This window comes from Camelus ferus, chromosome 30 (assembly GCF_009834535.1).
Source record: "Camelus ferus isolate YT-003-E chromosome 30, BCGSAC_Cfer_1.0, whole genome shotgun sequence".
NCBI classification, from domain to species: Eukaryota; Metazoa; Chordata; class Mammalia; order Artiodactyla; family Camelidae; genus Camelus; species Camelus ferus.
The window spans coordinates 24431901-24455951 of NC_045725.1; the positions used below are offsets into that span (position 1 = coordinate 24431901).

A 24051-nucleotide genomic window follows, 5' to 3' on the forward strand; every position below is an offset into this window, starting at 1 on the left:
GATGTGTGAATACAGAGAATTGACCAAAGAATGTAAGGTGGAATGATGAACGTTATAAACATATCACCAAAATGTCTAGTCACATTTTAATATTGTTCTTCGTGTTTGATATTTTCATTTTGTACCCTTTGGTAAGTTACAATATTAAGAATATTGATTTTTGTCTTGTAAACCTTCTAATAACATCCATATCATGAAATTTGCCTGTTTTAATAGGTGATTTTAGAATCTACAATCTCACTGGACTCTGCCTAACAGATTTTTTTTTCTATAGGCAATATTGTCTTCTGAGTGTAGTTTTGATCAAAATATGTGCGACACAAAGATTGGAAAGCAAAATGTATACTTACACACTGTTGGTAGGACACTCTTTTTGGAGTAATTTGGTGATATCTATCACATTTTAAAAACACATATTCCTTAATATCCTATTCCATTTCTATAATTTATTATAGACAGCTTGTTTGCATTAAAACTGTTGAACCTACATTTTTTTGGTATCTTCTGTAAGTAAAGGTATTAAAGATTGAAAACAACCTGAATGTCTAACAGTAGGAGATTGGCTAAATAAAACAGAATGATCTATATGTGCTGGTGTAGAATGATCACCAAGATACATTATAAGTTGAATAAATTAGGATGCAGGCAGAATATGTGAATTGTTTCCATCTACATACAAAAAGAGAGGAATTGGCATCTACCTGGAATATTTCTAAAAGGATACATACAAAAGAGTCTTCAACAATGATTGCTGTTGCAGAGGATGATTGTGGTTGAGAGATGGGCTTACCTTTTATTTGTATGCCCTTTTATATTTTACCTCTTATCACGTCTTCAGTGGCAAGACTAGGATTCCAAACCAGATCACTGACTTCCAAGTCTTCATCCTTTCCATTACACCACAACTGTTTTATGTCAGTTTTAAAGCACAGTTTAAAGCAAAATTTCTCAAATTATTTTAGTATTTAATCAGTCAAAGTATCTTAGTAAGTCATTTAGAGAGTATATCTTATTAACTCAAAGTGGCCAGTCTTCTTAATGCAGAAGGCAAGTCAGGTAGTGCTATACTGATCCTTTAAAAAATAATCAAAGTGACAAACTGTACCACCACGCCAAGGCAGAGGTAAATAATCTGCTGAAAACATCATTTAATTCCATCGAGATGTCCACAACGCACAGCACTCAACTTAAACCAAGTCAGAACATGCACATCCTGTATGTGATTGTAGGGTCAACTAAGCCTCCAATTACAGTCAAATATAGTCTTCAATTGTCTTTTCTGCATGAAATTCAACTAAGGAAATTCACCAAAGCTGAATTAGCATGTACTCTCTTCTTTAATCTTAAAGCTTTGCTGCGTGGTTACATCTAAGTTTCTGGTCTAGTCAGGGAACATGACTAAGCTTCAAGGAGGAGACACCACAGTTGCAGTCATGGGTGTAACCTTCCGGGTTTTCCCACCTGTTATTTCCAAACTCCCCAGCAGTCAGAGATGGTGTTCATTTGTTTCTGAAACCAGCTGGTCCTGATTAGATGACTAAGATTGCTCAAGGTAGTGTCATCATATTTTCTGTGTTATTTGTATCATCCATCAGTTTTGTGCTTGTGTGCTGCTTTGGTTCAGGCATTGAGATCACATTTAGAACCTCAGCTCTAGCCTTATAACTGGTCCCTGTGCCTTTAATCCTTATTCTTAATTGATTTTAAAAGCTATTCGTTCATGTCACTCCAGCTAAAACCTTTTAAAATTGCTTTCTCCTGTCCAAAGCAACTTTTTCCAACTCTTTTTATTAGCAAAATGATATATTATAGAAAAAAGAATTTACAAATCTGTTTAGCAATTTTAATTTTTTCCCATTTTTGCATAGTATATGATAAAAATGACTTTGAAGTATTTTATTATAAATATGCATTATAAAGTTAGTTCTCCCTATAATTTTGCTTCTTCCTGCCTTTTCAACCATGTTGTCATATACAAAACTTTTGTTGTACTTACAGTGTTTGTTCAATGTCCCTTGAATATGTTTTATATTTTTCTGTCTCGCTGCCTTTGTCTATATTGTTTTTCCTCCTCTTGAAATTCTTTTCCTCCATCTTCCATTACTTTTTTCCAGATTCTCTGTATCTTTTTTTAAAATTTAGTTTAATTTTATTTTTTTAGGGGGGAGGAGGTAATTAGTGTTATTAATTTATTTTATTATTATTATTATTATAATTTAATGGAGGTACTGGGGATTGAACCTGGGACCTTGTATATGCTAAGCATGTGCTTTACCACTAAGCTGTGCACTCCTCCTCTGTGTATCCTTAAAGGAAGTTCCAGTTCCTTCCTCTCCCTAAAGCTTCTCCAGCCCATAGTGATCTCAAAGTCCTCTGAACCTATGGTAATTTTTTGTCTGTCTCACTTATGGCAATCAATTATATAGAGACTTGTGAATGCATTTAGTGTTATTGAAATTTTTTTGTTCATGTTTTAGCTGACTAGATTTTTGTTTAAGATGTTAGTTGGTTTTCATGTCTCATATATCTTTGTCTTATAAATGTTTATGTAGCGTGAGTATAAAAAGAGACCATGTTTTATTTATCTTTCACCTAAAATTGTGCCTGGCAAACAAGCTTTTGAATAAAGGTTGATGTTATGTTAAAGAAATGATCTTTAAGTAACGGGATCTTGTAAGTATGAAAGTGTGAAATCTTCCTTTGTAAAATTAGCCTTTCCCTCCATAGCCTGAGGAAGGTTGAGTCAACTTTGGTCTTTCCGTGGCCATTCACAGCCTCAAGCCCAACTTAGCTGGAATCGAGGAGATCTGAACCTGCATGCTTTTACATATTGTTCGACAGCACTAAAGGTTCAGAGCTCAGGCTTTGGCATCAGAGAGCCTGAGTTCATATTTCTATTCTGCTACTTCCTAGTTGCATGACACTAGATAGTCTCTGTTTCTTTTTCTGTAAAATGCAGATGGTAATGACTCCTCTCGCAGGGCTTTCTTAGGAAGGTTAAATAAGGCTATCTGCCCAAAGTATTTGGCACAGAAAAAGTGGTTTTAAAAAAATGTTAAATGTAATAATAATTATTGTTGTTATTAATAATAATCCTTTTACCTCAAAGCTGTTCTTATGGTAAAACCATCCAGCATTAAAGAAATATTAACTTTAGTGAATAGTTTGTCAATGAAGTTTCAGTGTTTGTCTCTTCCTAAATTTAAATCTTTTGACTTTTACATTTGGCTCAGTGGAATCTTGTGGCAAAGAGCAGTGGACTGCAAACCAGGAGACTTGAATTATACTTCTAGCTTGCTCACAGATTAACTTGCTTGACTTTTAACTTAAAGTGATTTAATTGTATCACTGTTAGCTGTGTACATGACTTAATTCCAGTGGTTTATAAGCTTATTTAAGGCAAGAACCAAGTCTTACTGAATTTTATCTTTCTGCTCCTTATCATGGATTAGTAAATATTCTTTGAATGAATGCATAGCTCAGTTTTTTCATCAGTTAAAATGAGGGGTTAGACTATCTGTAAGATTTTCTCCAGCTCTCAAATATTTTGAACATAAGGGTCAGTGAAATGAGTCCCAACATTAGAAAAGAGTTGAGGATCAGAAAATATAAATGTAAGTTTTGCCATTGGCAGATCTCTAAGATCCACTTTTAATTTAAGCAGCCAGCATGTTAAAATGTCATACATGACCTCAAGTTTAGATATAATTACTTTTAAGGTAATATTATTGTCTGTTTATTGAATTTATTTACTCCATACTTCTTCCTTTGTTATTTACCATGACATAGGTTTTTTAGGCATGGTTCAGTAAATGCTCTTTACTATACAAATTGGAATTTAAAGCTAATTGCTTGACATTATTTTTCTTCCTACCCTTTAATTGTGAATTGGGTACTTTCATGACTTTTTAATTCTAAAATGCTCATATTGTAAAAAATATTAACTCTCTCTGGGGAAAATATACCAAAATACGAGCAAAAAAATTCAAAGAATACAGAGAGGAGTGTGTATTGAAGAATTATAACTTCTCAGAGTTAATTACTGTTAATACCTTATTGTGTATATTTATAAAAACATTTAATGCATATATAAGCATACACAACACACCTACATGGACTTTTATATGCCTGTCCTTTAAAAAATTATTTTTTAATATTTTACAGTACCTTCCTGTCAGTACCTGAACACAGTAGTTGTTCACCAGATGTTTACCTAATTAAGCAATGTTTTTTGCCAGTTAGCAGCTGGTCAGTTTTTCCTGATACATTTAGCTTTTTAAAGTGCCATAAAATTTACATGAAAGATAACCTTTTCAAGGGTCTGAAACTAATTTTTTGAACTATTATAAAAGTACATTCTGTCATCAGTACTAAAAGATTAAATGTATGTAAAAATAAGACTATTTTCATATGTGATTTATAAAATCTATCTGCATGTCTTACAGTCACACCGTGTATAATGAATTTAGTTTTCAGACTTAATAAAACTTACGTACAGGTTTTACTGGTTTGCCAACTCTGATGAAAGTTCCCGATCATTCAGTTTCTGAGTTACAAAATGAATTACTAAGAAGTTACACAACCCTGGAATTTGAAGAAGTGCTTTGTGGTATACTTTATATTAGAAAATAGTAGTGTCTTTCTTAATAAAAGAGGCTAACTTTTCCAAACTCTTACTCTTATATTAGAGTATTTGGAAAGACATTTGCTTGCCCTGGAAAAGAATTGTGGCTGAATCCAAAGAATCATATTTATCTAGGAGCTGTAATATTACCTGTTAGTCTTAAAACCCCAAGTACATTTTATTTGCAAAATCTGTTATAGGTTAGTTCCCATCAAAGTTGAGATTACTTTCTTCCATAAATAATTTTTTTATGACTTGGAGTAAATTTTTGTAAATTAGGAGATTTTTACTTTTATGATATCATAGTTATTGTTTGTTAAAAAGTTTTTTTCTTAGAGAATATAAAGTTATCGGCTTGGAAAAAAATATTTACAGGGTATTTTTCAGTGGCCACCATAATACCAAGTCAAAAATTAAGCTATGTTTGCTTTCCCCAAGGGGAAAAGCAGCTGTTGCTTAGGTGATTTCTTTGAAACTTTCAGAGAAATAGTAACAGTATAATGGAGGAATAATGTATGATCAAATAGGCTCTAACCTAGGCCTTATGTATGATTACAAATATTAGAAGGAAAAAGAGAATACCTGGAATACTAACATTAGATGGATACTTAATATAATAGAAAAATATTTCTCTGAAATCAACAGCCCACATCATCCTTAACATTCCATGAAAATAAGAAATAAAACAGTGAGGTGTTATCACAACACTGGAATATTGGTTGATAAAAGTTCATCCTATTGGGTGTAACTGTTTTAATATACAGGTTGGAGACGTCAGAATAGCAAATGAGCAGCTCAGATATGTGTGACTAAGAGTAGAGGGTATAGTACTCAAGTGAGCTTCTGGTTAGGCAGTGCCAGATAAACTAATATATCAGGAAAATGTAGATGTTAGATACATGGTCAAAGAAAGTGATTGGAAAATTCACACATACACACAAGAAAGGTAGATGGCCAATATATCTTTCAAAGAATGTTCAAGTTCACCAGGAATCAAAGAGATGCATAATTAGATAAGAAAATTTTATAGTATGTTAAATTGGTGAGATTAATAATATCAATCATTGACAACTGCTATTATGCACTACTGATGGAACTCAAATTGCTGTATATACTTATTCTGGAAAGCAATTTAAGCAGTATATATCAGTAGCCTTAATGATATGGCAAACTCTCACTATATGAGCTTCTTTTTAAAAAAGCAAGATACTAAGTTGTATGTATCCATTTATTTTGCAAAACTGTATAGATATACAAGTCATGGGAAAAAGTTAAAAAAAATTTGGAAATTCTGCGGAAAAATTTAATGATGTCTGAGCTTCCCAATTTTAGTGGGTTTGAAATGATTTATCTATTTTTCTATGTACCTTTATTTTTATAATTATAATGTGTATATTTATAAAATTGGAGGGGAAAACTGTAATTTATAGTGTGGTACAATACATTGGAGAAAAGTAGTTAGATTAATATTTTTGAGAGCTGGAAATTTTAGGTAGTATATATAGTGATCTAGGAACTCCAGTTTATAACATATCATGATAATTATTTACCAGGCAGGTGTATTTATAGGTCAGTGGTCTGTTCTAGTCAAGCATTTTGTAAGAACAGGGACCTTGTCAGTCTTGCTGACACACAGTCCCCTGCACTAAAGATGGTGCCTGACAAATAGTAATAGGCTATTAAATATTTTCAAGTATTGAGTGCAGTTCAAGAAGTCTTTCTCTAATTTGAATATGTGAATCTCTGAGTAGTTTCTTATATAGTAAAATAGCAATAGATTTTTTTTAAATAATAACAGTTGATATTTATTGAGCACTTACTGTGTGACAGGCAGGTTCTACAGCAGTAGATTTTTTTAGTAACGACCCCACACTTGCAGAATCTTGCAGTGTCTTCTGAGTAAGAAAGCTAGGCAATCAGGTACTATCTAGGAAAAAAAAACAGAAGGCTGAGTTAGAGTTTACCAAGGAGAGATCAATCTAAAAGCTGACTGTTCAACAGTTACCAGTTCTGCATGTGTAAAATTTAATACAGAAGCAGATTCCTTTGTAAAAATGACTTTATTAAATTTTTTTAACAGCCTGGTCCATGCCTGTAAATTTTTTTTAATTGAATATAGTCAGTTACAATTAGTCAATTTCTGGTCTACAGCATGATAGTCATGCATAAATATACATATATTCGTGTTCATCTTCTTTTTCATTAAAGGTTATTACAAGATGCTGAATATAGTTCTCTGTGCTATACAGAAGAAGTTTGCTTTTTATCTATTTTTATATATAGTGGTTAACATTTGCAAATCTCAAGCTCTCAAATTTACCCCTTCCCACCCTCTTTCTCCAGTATCCATACAATTGTTTACTATGTCTGGGAGTCTGTTTCTTTTGTAGATGAGTTATATCCTTCTTGGCCCTTTGCACCCTAGCCTGCCTAACCCTTTGGAGCTTCTGTCCGTTAGAACCTTGCTATTTACACTAAACTTGTCCTGCACTTTGAAAACACCATAAGCTTGTTTGTTCTTTCCCTCATTTGTTGACTTGGTGAACATTTATTCTTTAGGGCTCAATTTAAGATACTTCCTGTTGGAAGTCTTCCATGGCCTCAGGCAGTGAGATGGGATATAAAAGACAAAGAAAATTTCTGATCTAGTTAAGAATGAATAAAAAACAAAACGAAAAATAACTATATCACAAAGATCTAATAAGAGTTAGAATGTTTTTATATAAATAAATTTTCCCTTTTCCACTGTTTTACTTTACTATATAGTACTTGATCATCTTCCAGCATATTATATTTATCTACTTGCATATTGTATTTATCTGCTTTGTTCACTGCTCTGTAACCATTACCTACAACAGTACCCAGCAGTAGATGGAGTAGGTATACCAATAGTATGGAGTAGGTGCTTCATAAATGTTTAGTGAATGAATGAATGATAACAACCTTTCAAAAACAAAATCCACTTGTATTTTGGGGGTCATATAAAAACAGGCCTCAGGCCACGATTCTCCCAGGCCTTAGCTGGCCAACCCCTGTTCTAAAGCATTATTCCCCTTAACAAATATATTTTTGTATTGCAGATAATAGGGAAAGTGACTTAACATTTCTCAAAATGTATTCTGAATAACATTAGATCTTGTGATATAATAGGTGTTACTCAACAAAGAAATGTGGTGGACAGATGACTTGGGGTAATGCTATCTTTGGTTTGGCTTTACCTCTTAAATATTTTGCCCATTTTTGAAATTATGCTATCTTATTTTGAGTTATTGGAGTGTTTCATATTTTGTAGATATAACTCTCTGATATTTGATTAGCAAATATTTCCTCCCATTCTGTGGGTTTTGTGTTTTCACTTTCTTAATAATGATTTAAAACACAAAGTTTTTAATTTTAATGAAATCCAGCTCATTCATTTCTTTTTTGAACTGTATGGTGGACAATGTGTGTGTTACGTTGTGAAGACAGGTTTCTGTTTTATTTTTTCAAACAATGTTGTTTGTTTTAGTTTTTTATTAGGAAATTATCTGGTTGAACTCAAGCTGCAAACTCTTGGACAGCAGCTCAAATTTCATTTCAGTTTTTTTTGCTTCAGCTGGGCTGGTTGCAATATACCCTGTGTGTGCATTGTTCAGGAGTTAAGAGATTTGGGCAGGGAAACTTGAGTTACTTTAAAGTAGTTTAATTGGTGTGAGCATTTTTACCTTACTGTTTTAACAGAATTTCTAGATCTTAGAATCATAGTTTTACTAACTGGGAAAAAAAATCATAGGTAATTGATTTCCAATCCTTTATTTTGGCAGCTAAATAAAAATCTGTTTAATGCTTTTATTTTCTGCCTTATTACAGATCGAGCTGGGAGCATCAGTACCCTTGATTCTTTAGACTTTGCAAGATATTCAGATGATGGTAACAGGGAAACAGATGAGAGAGTTGCAGGTGAGTAAGATTATAAAGACAGATTCGGATTTTTTGACATTCCAGAAGTAATAAAATGACTTGAGGAATTCTCTTCAACGATTTGGTATGTGAATATAATTATATAGTTATTATACAAAATTATTGTACTAATTTATTGGCTGTAGGGAACATCCCAACCCCCAACTTTGCCTTCCAGTGGTGTTGTGAGTTTTTGGTTATGCTTGCCTACAGTTTGCTGGGTTCTGCTTGTAGCCAACAGTTTACAACCATGTAGTTATAAAACTGGTGTAAAACAGGTGTAAGTTAGCCATGGTTTAGAACAAAGTTAGTTGGACCTTAGCTTCGTCATTCCTTTTATCCTCCAAACCAGGGCTGAGTAATATTCATGTGTTACATACCAATACAACTCTACTGATTGTTAAAAATTGGTTAAAATACTTCCATGCTGGTTGGTAAATAAAAGTTTGTCTTGAGTTCCCTGGATGCTCCCTGACCATCACTGTATCTCTCCAGAAATTTATCTTGACTTTCCTTTGAACCAGAAAATAAAGGGTTAATGCTTGGTCCAGCAGGGGCCTCTAGGACCTTGCCCATTCAAAAAAGAAGACCATCATCCTTTCTAGTTGCTTGATTCTTGTTCCAGTCTCCTTCCCCTCTCCACCCTCCCATCAGTTCTGCCTTTTAGGCATCACCATTGGATCTGCAGAGACTTCAGAAGACCTATTTGTACTGCCTGTGTTCTGCCCATATAAAGTGAGGCCAGTTGGATTCTGCTCGGGGGCCACCCTGGAATTTAGCAGTGTAGCAACCCTGGCTCCTCAAGTGTCAAATATCTGGTATCTTCCTGGTCCTTCAAGGCTGTGGCTTGTTATTAAAGTAATTCTTGGATGTCTTGTAGGAATTAGGGTTTTCATAGGGCATTGAGAAAAATAGGAAGCAGACAGACATTAGTTAGGTATTTTGATCCACCAGAATTGGGGGCACACCTGAAAAAGGAGGGATGCCACATAGGACAGATGGAGCCTGTAAAGGCAATTAATACAGGATTGGGAAAAATCCATAATGGAGTCCTCTCTTGACCAACTATGTTGAATTTTTCTTCTATTTACTGGGACAGGTTTGTTAAAACCTACCAAATGTTTGCCATTAATAAGTCATTATGAATAAAAGTGAATGCTGATTTTTATATAGCACTTGCTGCATTCTAAACACAGTTGTAAATGTGTATTAACTCATTGAGTTATAGAATTATCATCCTCCCCTCCCCAAGAAACTGAGGCACTCAGAGAGATTATTTAAGACTTCAGTGGCAGAGCTAAGATGCAAATGCATGTAGCCCAGCAACAGACCCTACAACTGACTGTACCTTATGCTGCCTCTTAGCGTTAAGAATGAAGTTTGACCTTATTAAAATGACATTCCAGTATGTGGTTTTCACTCATAATTTGTGAATAGAGCTATTGAATGTTTAAAAATCTCAGACAGTATTAGGTGAGTTGAGGAAAAAAATGATGTAATTGTTTTTAGTTCAGCAGAAGCTAAGAGAGGATTCAGCAATGAAAACAGCAATATCAATAGAATGGAGAAATCACTGGAAGAGTTTAATGCACCTCCCTATATCAAATCATGATTTAGTCATAAGCATTATTAATTGACAGCTGTATCAAAACAGCAAATCACATCAGTAATATTTGAAAATTAACGAATCAAATGGGAATTATTTAAATAATTTTAGAATTAATTAATCCTAATTATATCATTTGTTAAGTAGCATGTTATATATGATATAGTAAATATTAGATATATGTTTTATATTATATATTAAATATTAAATACATGGTGTACTAGTTTATTAGAGACTCACCAAATATATCTAGTTTTGTATATTGTATTATTGTTCAAATGGTTACATATTAGAAAATAACTTCTACCCAGAAATTGGCCGCATGGTTATTTTCTTTCCTTTAATTTCGATTTGAAGATCTAAATTTTAGATTTACTGAAATTTAAGAGGTTCATTATTATTCTCGTTATTTAGGTAGTTTACTATTTCTAATTCGGGGAACTATTGATGTAAAAGCAAAATGTTATAACTAAGCATAACTAAGAGTAAAATATTTAAATATTTGGTAGTTTAACCTTATATTTTAAATCTAAGGATTATACTCTTGTCTCTAAGATTGGGGAGCTAAAGTAATTTTAACTTACTGTATAGTGCTAATATATAAACATATGCTGTCTTGACAAAGACAAGTACTGTCTGATATCACTTACATGTGGAATCTAAAAACTAATACAGTTGAATCTATATACAAAACAGAAGCAGACTTAACAGTCATAGGAAACAAATTTGTGGTTGCCAGAGGAGGGAGAGGAGGGAAAAATTAGGAGTATGGAATTAACAGATACACTACTATACATAAAATAGATAAGCAACGGGTTACTCTACAGCACAGGAAACTATACCCAGTATCTTGTAATAACCTATAATGGAATATAATCTGCAAAAAATAGGTCAAATCACAATGCTGTACACCTGATACTAACACAATATAGTAGATCAACTATACTTCATTGTAAATGAATGAATGAATGAACACTGTCTTTCATCTTCATTGGAAAAGAGGGAAAACCTTGTTATTCTAAGAGAATAGCTTTCAGACTTTTAGTGCTCTTATACCAGCCTGTTACTGAACGAAATGTGTAATCTGTAGGTGAAACTTTACTATTATATGCTTCTGGGAACAATCATCAATAGAGTAGACATATGAAGCCTTTTAAAGCCTACATAATCTAGTAGACATTCTAAAATAATATTAAGATTTTTGTCTGTGAGATAGCCTGACCTTGTCCCCGGGATAAGAACCATCATCAGTAGCCCTCTCATTCCTTAGCTATTGGCCTGCAGCATACATATCCAGCTTTATCAGAATTAAATAAGCCTATTTGTCTTTTTTTTTTAAGGGAATGTGCTTTATTTTATTTTATTTTTTATTTAAATGTGTCAATTTCTGGTGTACAGCGCAATGTCCCAGTCATGCATATACATACATATATTCATTTTCATATTCTTTTTCATTAAAGGTTATTACAAGGTACTGAACATAGTTTCCAGTGCTATACAGAAGAAAGTTTTTAAAATCTATTTTTATATTTGTCCTATTATTATGTATTTCTCCCTTAATACAGATGTTCATACTTAGACTGTTAGCAGTACTTTTTGATTTTCTTATTTTAAACCTTACTTAAATCTTATTTATGATTTTGTACGATTTAAAATAGGATAGATGCCCCAACAAGGCTTTGAAGGCAACATACCTTTAATATGGTTGTAAATTGTTATAAGTTATATGATAAGTCATAAAGATCTGAACCAGGACAATTGCAGAGATGATTCTTTAGGCTTATTTAGGATTCAAGGGTTGGAATCATCATGGTTTGGGCTTTTAACTAATGTAGGAGTAAGGGCTCAGGGTAAGTGAAGAATATTATCTAGGTTTCTTGTTTGGCAGTTGGGTAAATGGTGGTGCCCTTAATGGAGAGAGACTGCAGGAGGAGGAGGAAGGAGGGCAGATTTGAGGGGAAGATATGAAATTCATTTATATAGGATCAAATTAAAAATTTATGAAATATTCAAATAGGCATGTCCAGGTGATAATTAGGTAGGTCTGTATCTTGGGGAAAAGGTTTAAAGATTTCTGAATCTTGAGAGTACTGGTGATAGTTAAAACTGTAAGAGTGACTGTCATCCCAGTGGAGTATGCAGAGTAAGAAAAGGACCAAGGAGGACAGTCTGGGAAACACCAACTTTGAGATGAGTGACATAAGAAGCTCTAAGAGTACCTGAGCAGGAGGAGCAGTAATGGGAAAATTTTTTTCTTGTAAAGCTTGGGAAAGAGGAATTTCTTTCTCTCTAAGATGACTATAGAAAACAAAATTATACAAACCATGGAGATTCCATCTTGCTTCCCTTCATTTATTTCTATTTGCTGAGTCATGCCTAACAGTATTCTACCTTTCTTAAGTCTATAATAGGCAGGGAGAATTCTGTAAACCCAGGAGGGGTGGTAATTGTACTGTCGTGGGATTTTTGTATTATTTTAGGAGTAGATTTTTATTTTAACTCGTATTCTTATGAGAATTTTTTTCTTTTCTTAGAATTGTTCCTGGGTAATAAAATAAGTATTAAAGATGGGGAAGTGGTATTTTATTATGAAGTCAAATCACCTTACATTCAGGGGGAAAAAAAACCCAAGAAATTCTGACTTGAAAGAACTCAGTTTCATGTCTACTATGAGTTGGTAGGGTCCTTGATTCAACCCTATTGATATGAACTCTTCAATAGTGGAAGGAAAATGTGAATGAAAAAAATACTTGACTCTGATTAGTGTTGTGGGAAAGATCTTCCAAAATATGTAATATTCTGAGTTTTGCACCAAAAAAACTAAAACTAACAAATATTTCAAGATAATATTAGTGATATATTGAGTTGAGGCAACAAAGAAGCAATATTTTTGTCTGCTTTGAAATTTAACACTTCACCTTTGGTGTCTCCACATAGTCAATTGTTTTTCTCCCAAGCCATGAGAGCATGATCTTTAATCACTCAAATACCTCCAATGTAATACCAGTGTTATCCAACCCTGACTGGGAAATAACTGTTTCAGCCAATCTAGAGTTGCTTATACTGACTTAATCATTAATTATTTTGATAAGATTATAATATACAATATTTGAATATATATTTATCTTATAGTTATTACTTTAGTTCCAGTAAAATGGCATTTAGCAAGGTTGGGCAAGTATAGAGTTGGGACAGTGGATGACTAGGTTGGCAGGTGGTTCCTACAGTATTTTTAAAAAACATACGTATTTTCAAATATTTTTGTGAGGAATTATAATATTTGAAAAATACTTGGAGGTCATTTGGTACAGTGTATCTCTTTACAAGCTAATAAATTTTGAGCTTTAATCCAATAATTTTTAAATAAAGAAGTGATAGATTCATTTATGTGTAAATATAGCTGTTCAGACCTTTCTTGTGAAACTTTCTTTCTCACATAACTGCAATTACTTGATTGTACTGTGCTTTTATAGAGATGTGCTATAGCTTCAAAGATATGCCTTTGTCTTTATTGCATATTAAGAAACATGCAGCAGAGTGAATTCATTTTGATGAGCACTATCTTTTCAAAGCTTTGGAAACTTTTAATGACATTTGGCAATGTATATGTAGATGTGCATAATAATATAAATTCTTGCCGTCTGACATGGGTTTTTCTGGCTTTCTGTGCCTTGATCATTCAGTGTTTCGCTCTTGGTCACCTAAACTTTCATCAGTCAAATTTAAGTTTTTTTTTACAGTTTGTGTTTTAACCAGTTCTTTTTTTTTTTTTTTTTTTTTTTCATATTTCTGTCATTCTGGTGCAGGGCATTTCTGATCTGCAATTGTTCTGTAATGTGTCTTACTAAATTGTAAGTGATACTGAAAGTGTAATATGTATACTCACTTTGTTTATGATATAGTGAAGTGTTCTTAAATAAAAATCAATTACCTAGAGTTTTGAAGTAAGAAAGAAAAGTACTTCTGTACTTCCCTTACACACTGAATGTGTGCAGTCTGACTTTAAACACAAGCTCTAAGAATTTTCCAGAAGTAGAAGTTTTAGGGAAACTGATTTAACTTTGTTGCACAGAAATGTTTGCAGATCAGCATTGCTGACTACCAAAAAAAGAAATAGTAGCATACATGTCATGTGGTTTTTAGTTGTGCTTCCATGTTGCTGCAGTGAAATTCTGTGCATCAAAATAATTGGCTTTCATGTACTAGATGTGATTCAGTTATATCTTAAGTATTATTTTAATGAAAATATGCAAACTGAGTGAATTCTATTTTTTCCATATATTTTTATAGCTTTGTTGTCTCTAATAGCATTTCATTTGCCATCTTCTTTTTTCCGTTTATTAGTCAATCAGGAAAAAATTGCATCTTTAAATTTTTTAATTTGCTAGTTTTTATGCAGAACTATTTAGGATAATGTAATTTTAAAAATATCCAGTTGTGACAAAGATCACTTATTTTCTCACAGCTTCACTTCACAGAAATGGCTTTTTTTCCTGCTTCTAAGCTTGCTTTTTCTTCAGAGCAGTATTTATTAATACTTTAAAGTATTTTAAAGAAAATTCCCAGTAAAGACATACATGCTTAAATCTTGCTCCTGATGAAACATTTTACTAAAATGTTGCCTCTGTATTCCTGTTGATCTTATAATCAGACTCTGGTAACAGGTGAAATCTTTAAGTTTCAGTAGTACCTCTTAATATGAATAAATACCTGTCTGAAGAGTTGTCAGAAACTTTGAAATTCTACTTAGTTTTACTCAATATCCTAAAATTACTATATTTGTAGAATTGTACAGAATCATTTGCTTTGGAATGATCTTAATTATAAATTAAAAGACAAACTGTTTCTATCTTTTGGCTTTAAATGAAACCTAAAATAAACCTAAAATAAAGGAACTTTTTTTAGATATGTGTTTAACATAACTGTGCTTGTTTGTAGAAGGCATATGCTTGTTTGTAGAAAAATTGTTAGACATCCCACATTGTTAAATATTTAAAACATATTCTTTCAACGTCTTAATAAAGGAATATAGTCACTAATATTTCTGTATACTGATTTATAACATTATTCTAGATAGTGCATTTAAAAGTACTTTTATTTTTAAATCCTAAGATTTTCTTTAAGTATATTTGCTTGGATTTCATCTAATTTTTGTCTTTTCCCCTGAAATGTGTCACCTGAAAACATTCCATAACATTTCTTACCTAGACTGAGTGAAGCAGAAGCATCTAAATCACTAATATTTTTATTTACCTAAATGAGAGTATGCCATAGATTTTATTTTTAAATAGAGCCATCCCTGTCAGACAGCTGGAACATTTGATCCATAGTCCCCTGTATTCTGAAACTATGGAAAACATTCACCAGTTTGCTTGCAAATCAACTCTGCTGCATGCGTTCACAAGTTTCATAAAGATTGCATGCTTTCTGTTTTCAATACAAATTGTATTTTTTTTTCATACCCATCCTTGCTTTTTATTTTTTTATTTTTGTTTCCCTTTTCTTGGTTGGATGCCTGTGTGTGTTTATTCCAAATCCCTGTCCAGTCCTGGAGTTTGAACTACGGAAAGCCAAGGAGACCATTCAGGCCCTCCGAGCCAACCTGACAAAGGCTGCAGGTGGTGTACATAAAACTTTTTTGAGACTTTTTCTACTTTGACAATGTAGAAGTAGCTGAGATATTTTCAAATGTGAAATAGTAAAATATTCGTATTTTTTCCCACCAGAACACGAAGTTCCTTTACAGGAACGAAAAAATTACAAATCAAGTCCTGAAATTCAGGTGGGTGAACGACAGATCTAAAAGTATCTTCCACATGAAATGGTAGCACAAGTATTGAAGGAGGAGAACTTACAATATTGTATCTGTCTTTTATTTTATCTCCAGGAGCCAATCAAACCTCTTGAAAAGAGAGCTCTAAACTTCTTAGTCAATGAATTTTTATTGAAGAATAACTACAAGCTGACATCAATAACCTTTTCAGATGAAAATGATGATCAGGTACATTTTTTTTTGAATTTTTTTTTCCTTTTTAATTTATAATATATCTTCTCTTTTATCTACTTTCTTTAATTTTTTAAAGTTACACATGTATTAAAGCTCTATAAGGCAGGTTACCAAACACATTTTCTTACCTACCCAGTCTAGTGTTCTGTTGGCTTATAGATTTTTTCTCTCTACATAAAGACTTCAGATTCTTTCCAGAAAGCTTTTTACAACTCCCCAGTAACTATATAATTTCATATATTTGCATGTATTTATAAAGTGTGCTTTTTTTAACTTTAAAACATTTACTTAGTAGTAGTACAGATTAAGAATAAAGTAGACTTATAATTCCAGTTTAGCTGAAACCTCCAATAGCACTATAATAATTAAGATGAGAAATAGATAACAGCAAATAAGAAAATATTTTGAATAAGAGTGAGAATATAAGTTATGTCTCTGAATAGGAGCCAGTTTTAGAACCTCATTATTTTCCTGGTAAAATTTTGTAAGCAAAGAAATGATAGTTTGTTTACTGTTGTCTCCTGAATGTGGAATATTTTGACTTCTTAGTGCTAATGGATCAGTTTGAATCTTGTACCTTAGTAAAATGAATACCTGGGAGTATTTTATGTAGAAATCAGGAAGCCATCATTTTAAATCAGGTGTATTCCTTTGGTCCATAAAATATCCCATGGTTTGTTCAACAAATATAGAAGTTATCTAAGGAAGATAGCAATTCAGTTACTCTCTCGGTAATTGTAATGTTTTTGGCAAAAATTAAATTTAATAAAATATTTAGTTATTTCTTACTAAGTGGTGGTTAGAATAAAACAGATAGAAACTAGTATTTACCTTATATAAATAATATTATACCATGATTACATTTTAGTTTAATCAAGTTTTATCACAAATTTCGGTTAAAGATCAACTAATGAATAATATGTATGTTTAATTTGTAAGAAACTTTGAGAGGCTAGAAAGAAAGCAGAAAAGGAGGAAAAGAAAAAAATAGATGGGACACATAGAAAATAATATCAAGATGGTAGATTTAAAACCCATCCATATCAACACTCACTTCAAATGTAAATGGTCTGTCCTTCCCACTTAAAAGGCAACAATTACTGGCTCTCTCAATAATTGATAGAACAAGGTAATAGAAAATCATTTAGGGTATGGAACTCTTGTGCTATGTTGTCAATCAACTTAACATAAGTAAAATTTGTAAAACACTCCATCTTTCAGTAGCTGAATGCATATTTTCAAACATATGGGTCACTTATCAAGATAGACAATATTATAAATGATAAAGCAAGTCTTAATATTTAAGAGGATTTTAAATATTTTCACATAACACATAAGTTGAAAAAGGAATCAAAAGGGAAATTATAAAAAATTTTGAACTGAATGAAATGAAAACAAAATAATCAAAATTTGTGTAACTAAAGCAGTAATTAGAGGAAAATCTATAGCACTAAAATGTTTATAATGGAAAAGAAAGGTTTCAAATTGATGATAATCAGCTTCTACATTAAGAAACTAGAAAAAGAAAACTAAGCAAAGCCCAAAGTAAGCAGAAGAAGGGAAATAATAAAAACGAGAGGATAAATCAATGATACAGGCAGCAGAAAACAATAAAGAAAAACTAATAAAACAAAAAACCGGTTTTTTTGAGATAAATGAAATTGACAAATCTTTACCCTGACTGATTAGAAAAAGAGAAAAGATGCAAATTATCAAAATCTGGAATGAGCAAGGTTACATCACTACAGATTTTACTTATATTAAAAGGATAAAATGGGAATGTTACTAACAACTTAGGAATTGAGAGGAAATTCCTCAATCTCATAAAAGATACAGAAAACCTGTTACTTATATTTAATGATGAAGGGTGAGGAATAAAGCAAAGATATATGTTCTCATTATTTCTTTTGAACTTCGTACTAAAGATTCTAGCCAATAAAAGGCAAGAAAGAAATGAAAGGCACACATTTTGGAAAAGAAGAAATAAAACTTTATTCACTGATGTCATGATTGTATATGTAGAGAATCCTATGGACTGTCTAAAAGATACCACAACTCATGTATGACTTTAGCAAAGTTGTAGGATACAAGATCAGTAAACAAAAATGAATTGTATTTTTGTATGCTGGCAACAATTAGAAATTGAAATTTAGAAAATACTATTTACAAGAGTATCAAAAAGTAGGAAATAGGGGTAAATCTGTAAAGACTTATACACTGAACACTGTTATATGTGCTGAGAGAAAGTAAAACACATATAAATGAAAAGCTCCGCGACTCCCAGTAACATTGCTGTGCACTCCACTGTAGGAAGTCACCATGCTCCCACTGCCACATTCTAAACTTTGTCACTGTCTTGCTCCCGCTACATCTGCTTTTTCACCTGAATATTTTCACTTTCCCAATCTCTCCCTCTTTTTCACATCGGTCATCTCTCCTGCCTCCTGCTTTAACTCCTTCCTTATCAATTTTAAATTTATAAATATTCTCAACTTTTTTTTTAGCTTATCCTTCTACCTGCCTCCAACATTATCTTTCACCTGTTAATTATAATCATGCCCAGCTGAAGCACTTGCACCCTGAATGTGTCTGATTCCTTCAGAGCGTTGAGTTCTTGCTCATTCTTCCTGTTGTCTCTGAAATAATTAGTTCCCCTATCCTCTCATTGCCATGTGCCTTATGAATAAATACCTAAACCTTTCCAAGGGAGTGCATAGATCATCACTTTTTAGAAACTTTTCCTTACCCTCCACCTCAAGACAGAAATTGACTCCTTTCTCTGAATTATTGACAGTTCTTCAATCATAACACTCGTGATACTTTAGATTCTGCTTATTTCTTTATGTCACTACTCTTTAACTGTGAAAGCCCCTGAATGGTGACAATATTTTATCCTTGATTCTAAGCGCAGGATGGATATCTCATAAATATTGGATGAATATAGATGGATAAATGGATACTTGAATTATATGTGTAATATTCATTTAATAATTTTTTAAAAAGCCAAACACTGTATTAGGACCTCAATAAACATTTTATTTTATCACTATAAAAACCCTAAGAGATAAGTATTATACCAATTCTACAAATGACCTGTACAAGGTTCAAATTAATTCATAACAGTAATAAGTGGAGAAAATATGAATTTCATTCTTGGATCTAATTTTCTTCAAAGTCCACACTCTTTCTTTCTTTCCTTCCTTCCTTCCTACCTTCTTTCCTTCCTTCTTTCTTTTTTTTAGCTGAAGTATAATCAGTTAATAATGTGTCAATTTTTGGCATACAGCATAATGTTTTAGTCATACACAGACATACATGTATTACTTTTTATATTCTTTTTCATTATAAGTTACTACAAGATAATGAATATAGTTTCCTGTGCTATACAGTATAAACTTGTTTGTTTATCTATTTTATATATAGTAGTTATTATCTACAAATCTCAAACTTCTCCTTTATCCCTTCCCACCCCCTTTTTCCCCAGGTAACCATAAGTTTGTTTTCTATGTCTGTGAGTCTGTTTCTGTTTTGTAAATAAGTTCATCTGTGTCCTTCTTTTAGATTCCACATGTAAGTAATAGCATATGGTATTTTTCTTTTCTCTTTCTGGCTTGCTTCACTTAGAATGACAATCTCCAAGTCCATCCATGTTGCTGAAAATGGCATTTTACTTTTTTCATGGCTGTGTAGTATTCCATTATAGATCTAGATCTATATCTATATCTATATCTATATCTATATCTATATCTATATTTCAATGTCAATGGACATTTAGGTTATTTCCATGTCTGGCTATTATAAATAGTGCTGCTGTGAACATTGGGGTGCATATATCTTTTCAAATTAGAGTTCCCTCTGGATATGTGCCCAGGATTGGGATTGCTGGATCATATGGTAAATCTATTTTTGGTTTTTTAAGGACTCTCCATACTGTTCTCCATAATGGCTGCACCAGACTACACTACCAACAGTGTAGGAGAATTCCCATTTCTCCACAGCCTCTCCAGCATTTATTGTTTGTGGACTTTTGAATGATGGCCATTTTGACTGGTGTGAGATGATACCTCATTGTAGTTTTGATTTGCATTTCTCTAATAATCAGCTATATTGAGCATTTTTTCATGTGCTAATTGGCCATTTGTATGTCTTCATTGGAGACTTGCTTGTTTAGGTCTTCTGCCCATTTTTGGATTGAGTTGGGTTTTTTTGTTTTTGTTTTTGTTTTTGTTTTTGTTTTTTTGTATGTTGTATGATCTGTTTCTATATACTGTAAATTAAGCCCTTGTCTGTCGCATTATTTGCAAATACAAAGCCCACACTTAATACCTGTCTTACATCTCCCTCGGATTTAACCCCCAATAATAGCTATTTTCAATTATTATTAATCCTTAAAGTATTAAGAGTGTCATATTCAGAACATTCAAATGAATATGCCATAGTTTCTCAGAGTTTCATAAATTATAAATAAATAAGTTATAAGATATCAAATTACAGAATTCTGGTGTATTAGAGGAAGAAAAAATGGTAGGACAATGTATTTGCATGTGATTGATAACTCTGGAACTTTATAAAGCTCCTTAAAAAAATCTTTGCCCATAGAATGCTTTGAGGTTCTATGCCTTTTTGTACTCTTATAATAAAATTATATTAGATTGAATTCCAGAATGTTTAATAACAAGACATCAAAGAGCAGGTATTTGGATTCTGAAGACTATCAGAGCATTTTTAATAATATAATTAGATTCAAACAGCTACAGCAAGAAGGCAAGCAGATTAAATTGCTTGCTTACCTGTTAAAGATTGCACTCATATATATATACATATATGTGTATATATATATGTTGGAATAATAAAGAAAGGAAAACTAAAAGTTAATGCCATCAATTAGTTTACATGTAAATAATGAATACAATTTATGAACTAGGACTTTCTTAATCTAGACATATTCTGTGACTTCATGCAAATATTTAAGCATGTTTTACAAACTTAAACATTAACACAAGCTTTAAAGTTAAGAGTTTACATTTTTGAGAGATTTGATCAAAAAGATTGTATATGGGGCACCTTGACATCTAAGACAGATTAATCTCAAAGATGCAAGATAAAACTGCCTTATATCTTTTAGGATTTTGAACTATGGGATGATGTAGGATTAAACATTCCAAAACCTCCAGACTTATTGCAACTCTACCGAGATTTTGGAAATCATCAAGTGGCTGGGAAAGATCTTGTGGATGTGGCCAGTGGTGTAGAAGAAGATGAATTAGAGGCTCTTACACCAATTTTAGGAAACCTTCCTCCAACTCTTGAAACTCCTCAGGCTGTAGAGGTGAGAGGTATTAACTAAGTAGTTAAGTCTATAAAAAGTATTTAAACTATGTAAAAGCATACTATGAGATCTTGAGTTTCTGTTTTTCTCCCATTTTGATTTCAGAACTCGTTGCTAGTACAGAAATTAGAAGATAAAATTAGTTTATTAAGTAGTGAGAAATGGTCTTTGATGGAGCAAATCAGAAGACTTGAAAGGTTAGTACTTAATCATCATTTCTAAAAACCTTCTTAAAGTTTTTAAAGATATTGACAGATTTTATAAATATATAAAATAACATTTCAGTTAGAAGACACAATTTTTCATATCCTAATACTTCTGAAAAAAATTCTTATAAATGTTTTATGTACTTAATCTGTCCTTCCCTGGCCCCCCCAAAAAAGATATTCAGTCAGCATAATCAGGTGATCGTTTATGTCTTGGAAACAAGGAATAAGATGTTTTTTACTTTCCCCAAGTTGTGTCAGTATTAGTAAAATAAATTCTTTACATTAGTTTCATACATATTTCCCATTTATTTGATTCTTTTAATAATTCTGTGGATTAGATGGAATTATCCCTATTTTGCAAATGAAGAAATTTAAGTGTTAATCCAAAGCAGTTTATAAAGCCATTTTTATGTTTTGTAAGAGTTTTTAGTTATACTTCTGGGTATAAGAAGCATCATTGTATATGGTACAGAAAAGATTAATCATTTGCTCTACCACTTTCTATTAATACGTTATTCTTTTAAAGCATTAAACTCATTATGAGGTTTATGCTATTGCCGAAGTTTAAAAAAAAATAGTTACTTTCTGATAATTTCTCTTTCTCTCTGCAGTGAAATGGATTTCCTCAAAAATGAACACTTTGCCAGCCCAGTAGTTTGTGACTCTGTTCAGCCTTCTTTGGATCAGTCTCCCCACAAAGACTCTGAAGACAGTGGACAAAATTCAGTTATGAATAGTTCAGACAAGGGAGAAAACAAGGATATTCATCTTTCAAAATCTGATGACGTTGATTCCACTATTCCTAAAGAGAGTTTTCCAAATTCTTTCCCCAGGAGAGAAAGAGAAGGGATGCCATTTTCTTCTCCATCAAGTAAAAACACAGTCCATTTTGATAAACCCAATAGGTTAGTATGATCCTGTATTTTGAAATGCATCTTTCAGCTATTTAGTACATATTCAAACTGGAAGAGTTTCAGTTCTTATTTTGTAGATCAGATGTCTGAATTTTTATGTTTGGCATGAGCTTAACGTATACCAAAGTACATGTGACCAAAAAAAAAAAAAAAGAAAAAGAAAAACCCAACAAAACACAAGTAATTACTAAGTTAAATTACATTAAAGAGAAATAGACAATAAATAAAGTAGATTATATTTTCGCCAACTTAAACCCATAAATAAAATCTATGTTCTATGTGCTGTGAATATTTTACCCAATGCTTTTTACCTTTTCTCTATTCCTCAGTCAATAGAAGGTTTTGGTACTGCAAAGGTGCCTGGGCTAAAGAGGGGAATGGTTATTGCTCTTAGGCCTTTTTCCTGTGTCTGCTACCATTCCTAATATTGTATCATTAATATTCGCTCAATTCACTTAATTTTTATTGGGTTGCAGTGACTATAGTTAGATGACAAAAGCATGGTCCCTTGCCTTTCATTTTCATTATTTAGATCTGCAGAACTTTAACTCTTCTCTGCAACATACTAGGTCAACCTTTGTATCCACTCTTTACCTTTCTGGGGCCATACAGAATTGGGGAGAAAAAAGTCCTCATTTCTGGTTTTGCAAACACTGTAGTCGTTGACCTGCCATTCCACTTCAGGTTGAATCCAATCATTTACAAATCATTCATTCACATAACATCAAGCTGTTTTAAGATGAACAACTATTGCTGATTTCTTTTCCCCTGAATAATTCTTCAGTGAATTGACCTTCCAGTCATTTGTGGCTGAGAAATTCAGTTACCATTTATTTGTAAGGTAGAATTCATGCAAGAGTAGGAATTGCGTATAGCATGCAACTTACTTTCTCCTTAAATGGCAGTGGTAACTATTTGGTTAATGATTAATAGAAAATGAACCATTTCCAATGAATATTTTCTTCTAGGAAGTTGTCTCCTGCTTTCCATCAAGCACTACTCTCTTTTTGTCGAATGTCAGCAGACAGTCGTTTAGGATCAGAGGTAAATTATACCAGATTCTTGCAGCTTTCTTAAAACATTCAGTTTTTCTTTTTGGCATCTTATCCAAAAAATAATTGTGATAAGACTCTATTTCAAGTACAAATCTATTATTTAAAATAATGCTCTAAGAAGTAGTTCCTAAAATTTTAAACTTTTAAAGAAGGTTGTTGATTATTTTTGTCTTTGGATTAAAGCTTTGTTTAGTATTAAAGTGACCTTTTACAGTCTAGTTTTAATTTGTTATGTCTACTGACATGGTTATATGCTTTTTTGTGGTATAATTTAGAAAACCAATTCAAGTGTACACTTTTATGTTTCAGTTTTTAGTCTACTTCATTTTTTTCTTTCATTAGGATTGGTTGTCTTTGATTGCAGAGTT

The 24051-nt window shown here is 32.3% G+C and overlaps 1 protein-coding gene across 7 annotated transcripts in view; it reads left to right on the forward strand.

Moving 5' to 3' along the window:
• The window catches only part of RELCH (RAB11 binding and LisH domain, coiled-coil and HEAT repeat containing), a 100085-nt gene that overhangs the window by 10553 nt on the left and 65481 nt on the right, over positions 1–24051 (forward strand). For all 7 annotated transcript variants that reach the window (XR_004316274.1, XM_032470709.1, XM_032470713.1 and 4 more), the window contains exons 2-9: positions 8474–8563; positions 15716–15787; positions 15896–15951; positions 16057–16170; positions 21302–21505; positions 21611–21702; positions 22326–22619; positions 23597–23672. Coding sequence is in view for 6 of the 7 variants with exons in the window: in XM_032470709.1 (XP_032326600.1) it covers positions 8474–8563; positions 15716–15787; positions 15896–15951; positions 16057–16170; positions 21302–21505; positions 21611–21702; positions 22326–22619; positions 23597–23672 (998 nt within the window). In the remaining variant the exon portion in view is untranslated. The remainder of the gene's footprint in view (positions 1–8473; positions 8564–15715; positions 15788–15895; positions 15952–16056; positions 16171–21301; positions 21506–21610; positions 21703–22325; positions 22620–23596; positions 23673–24051) is intronic.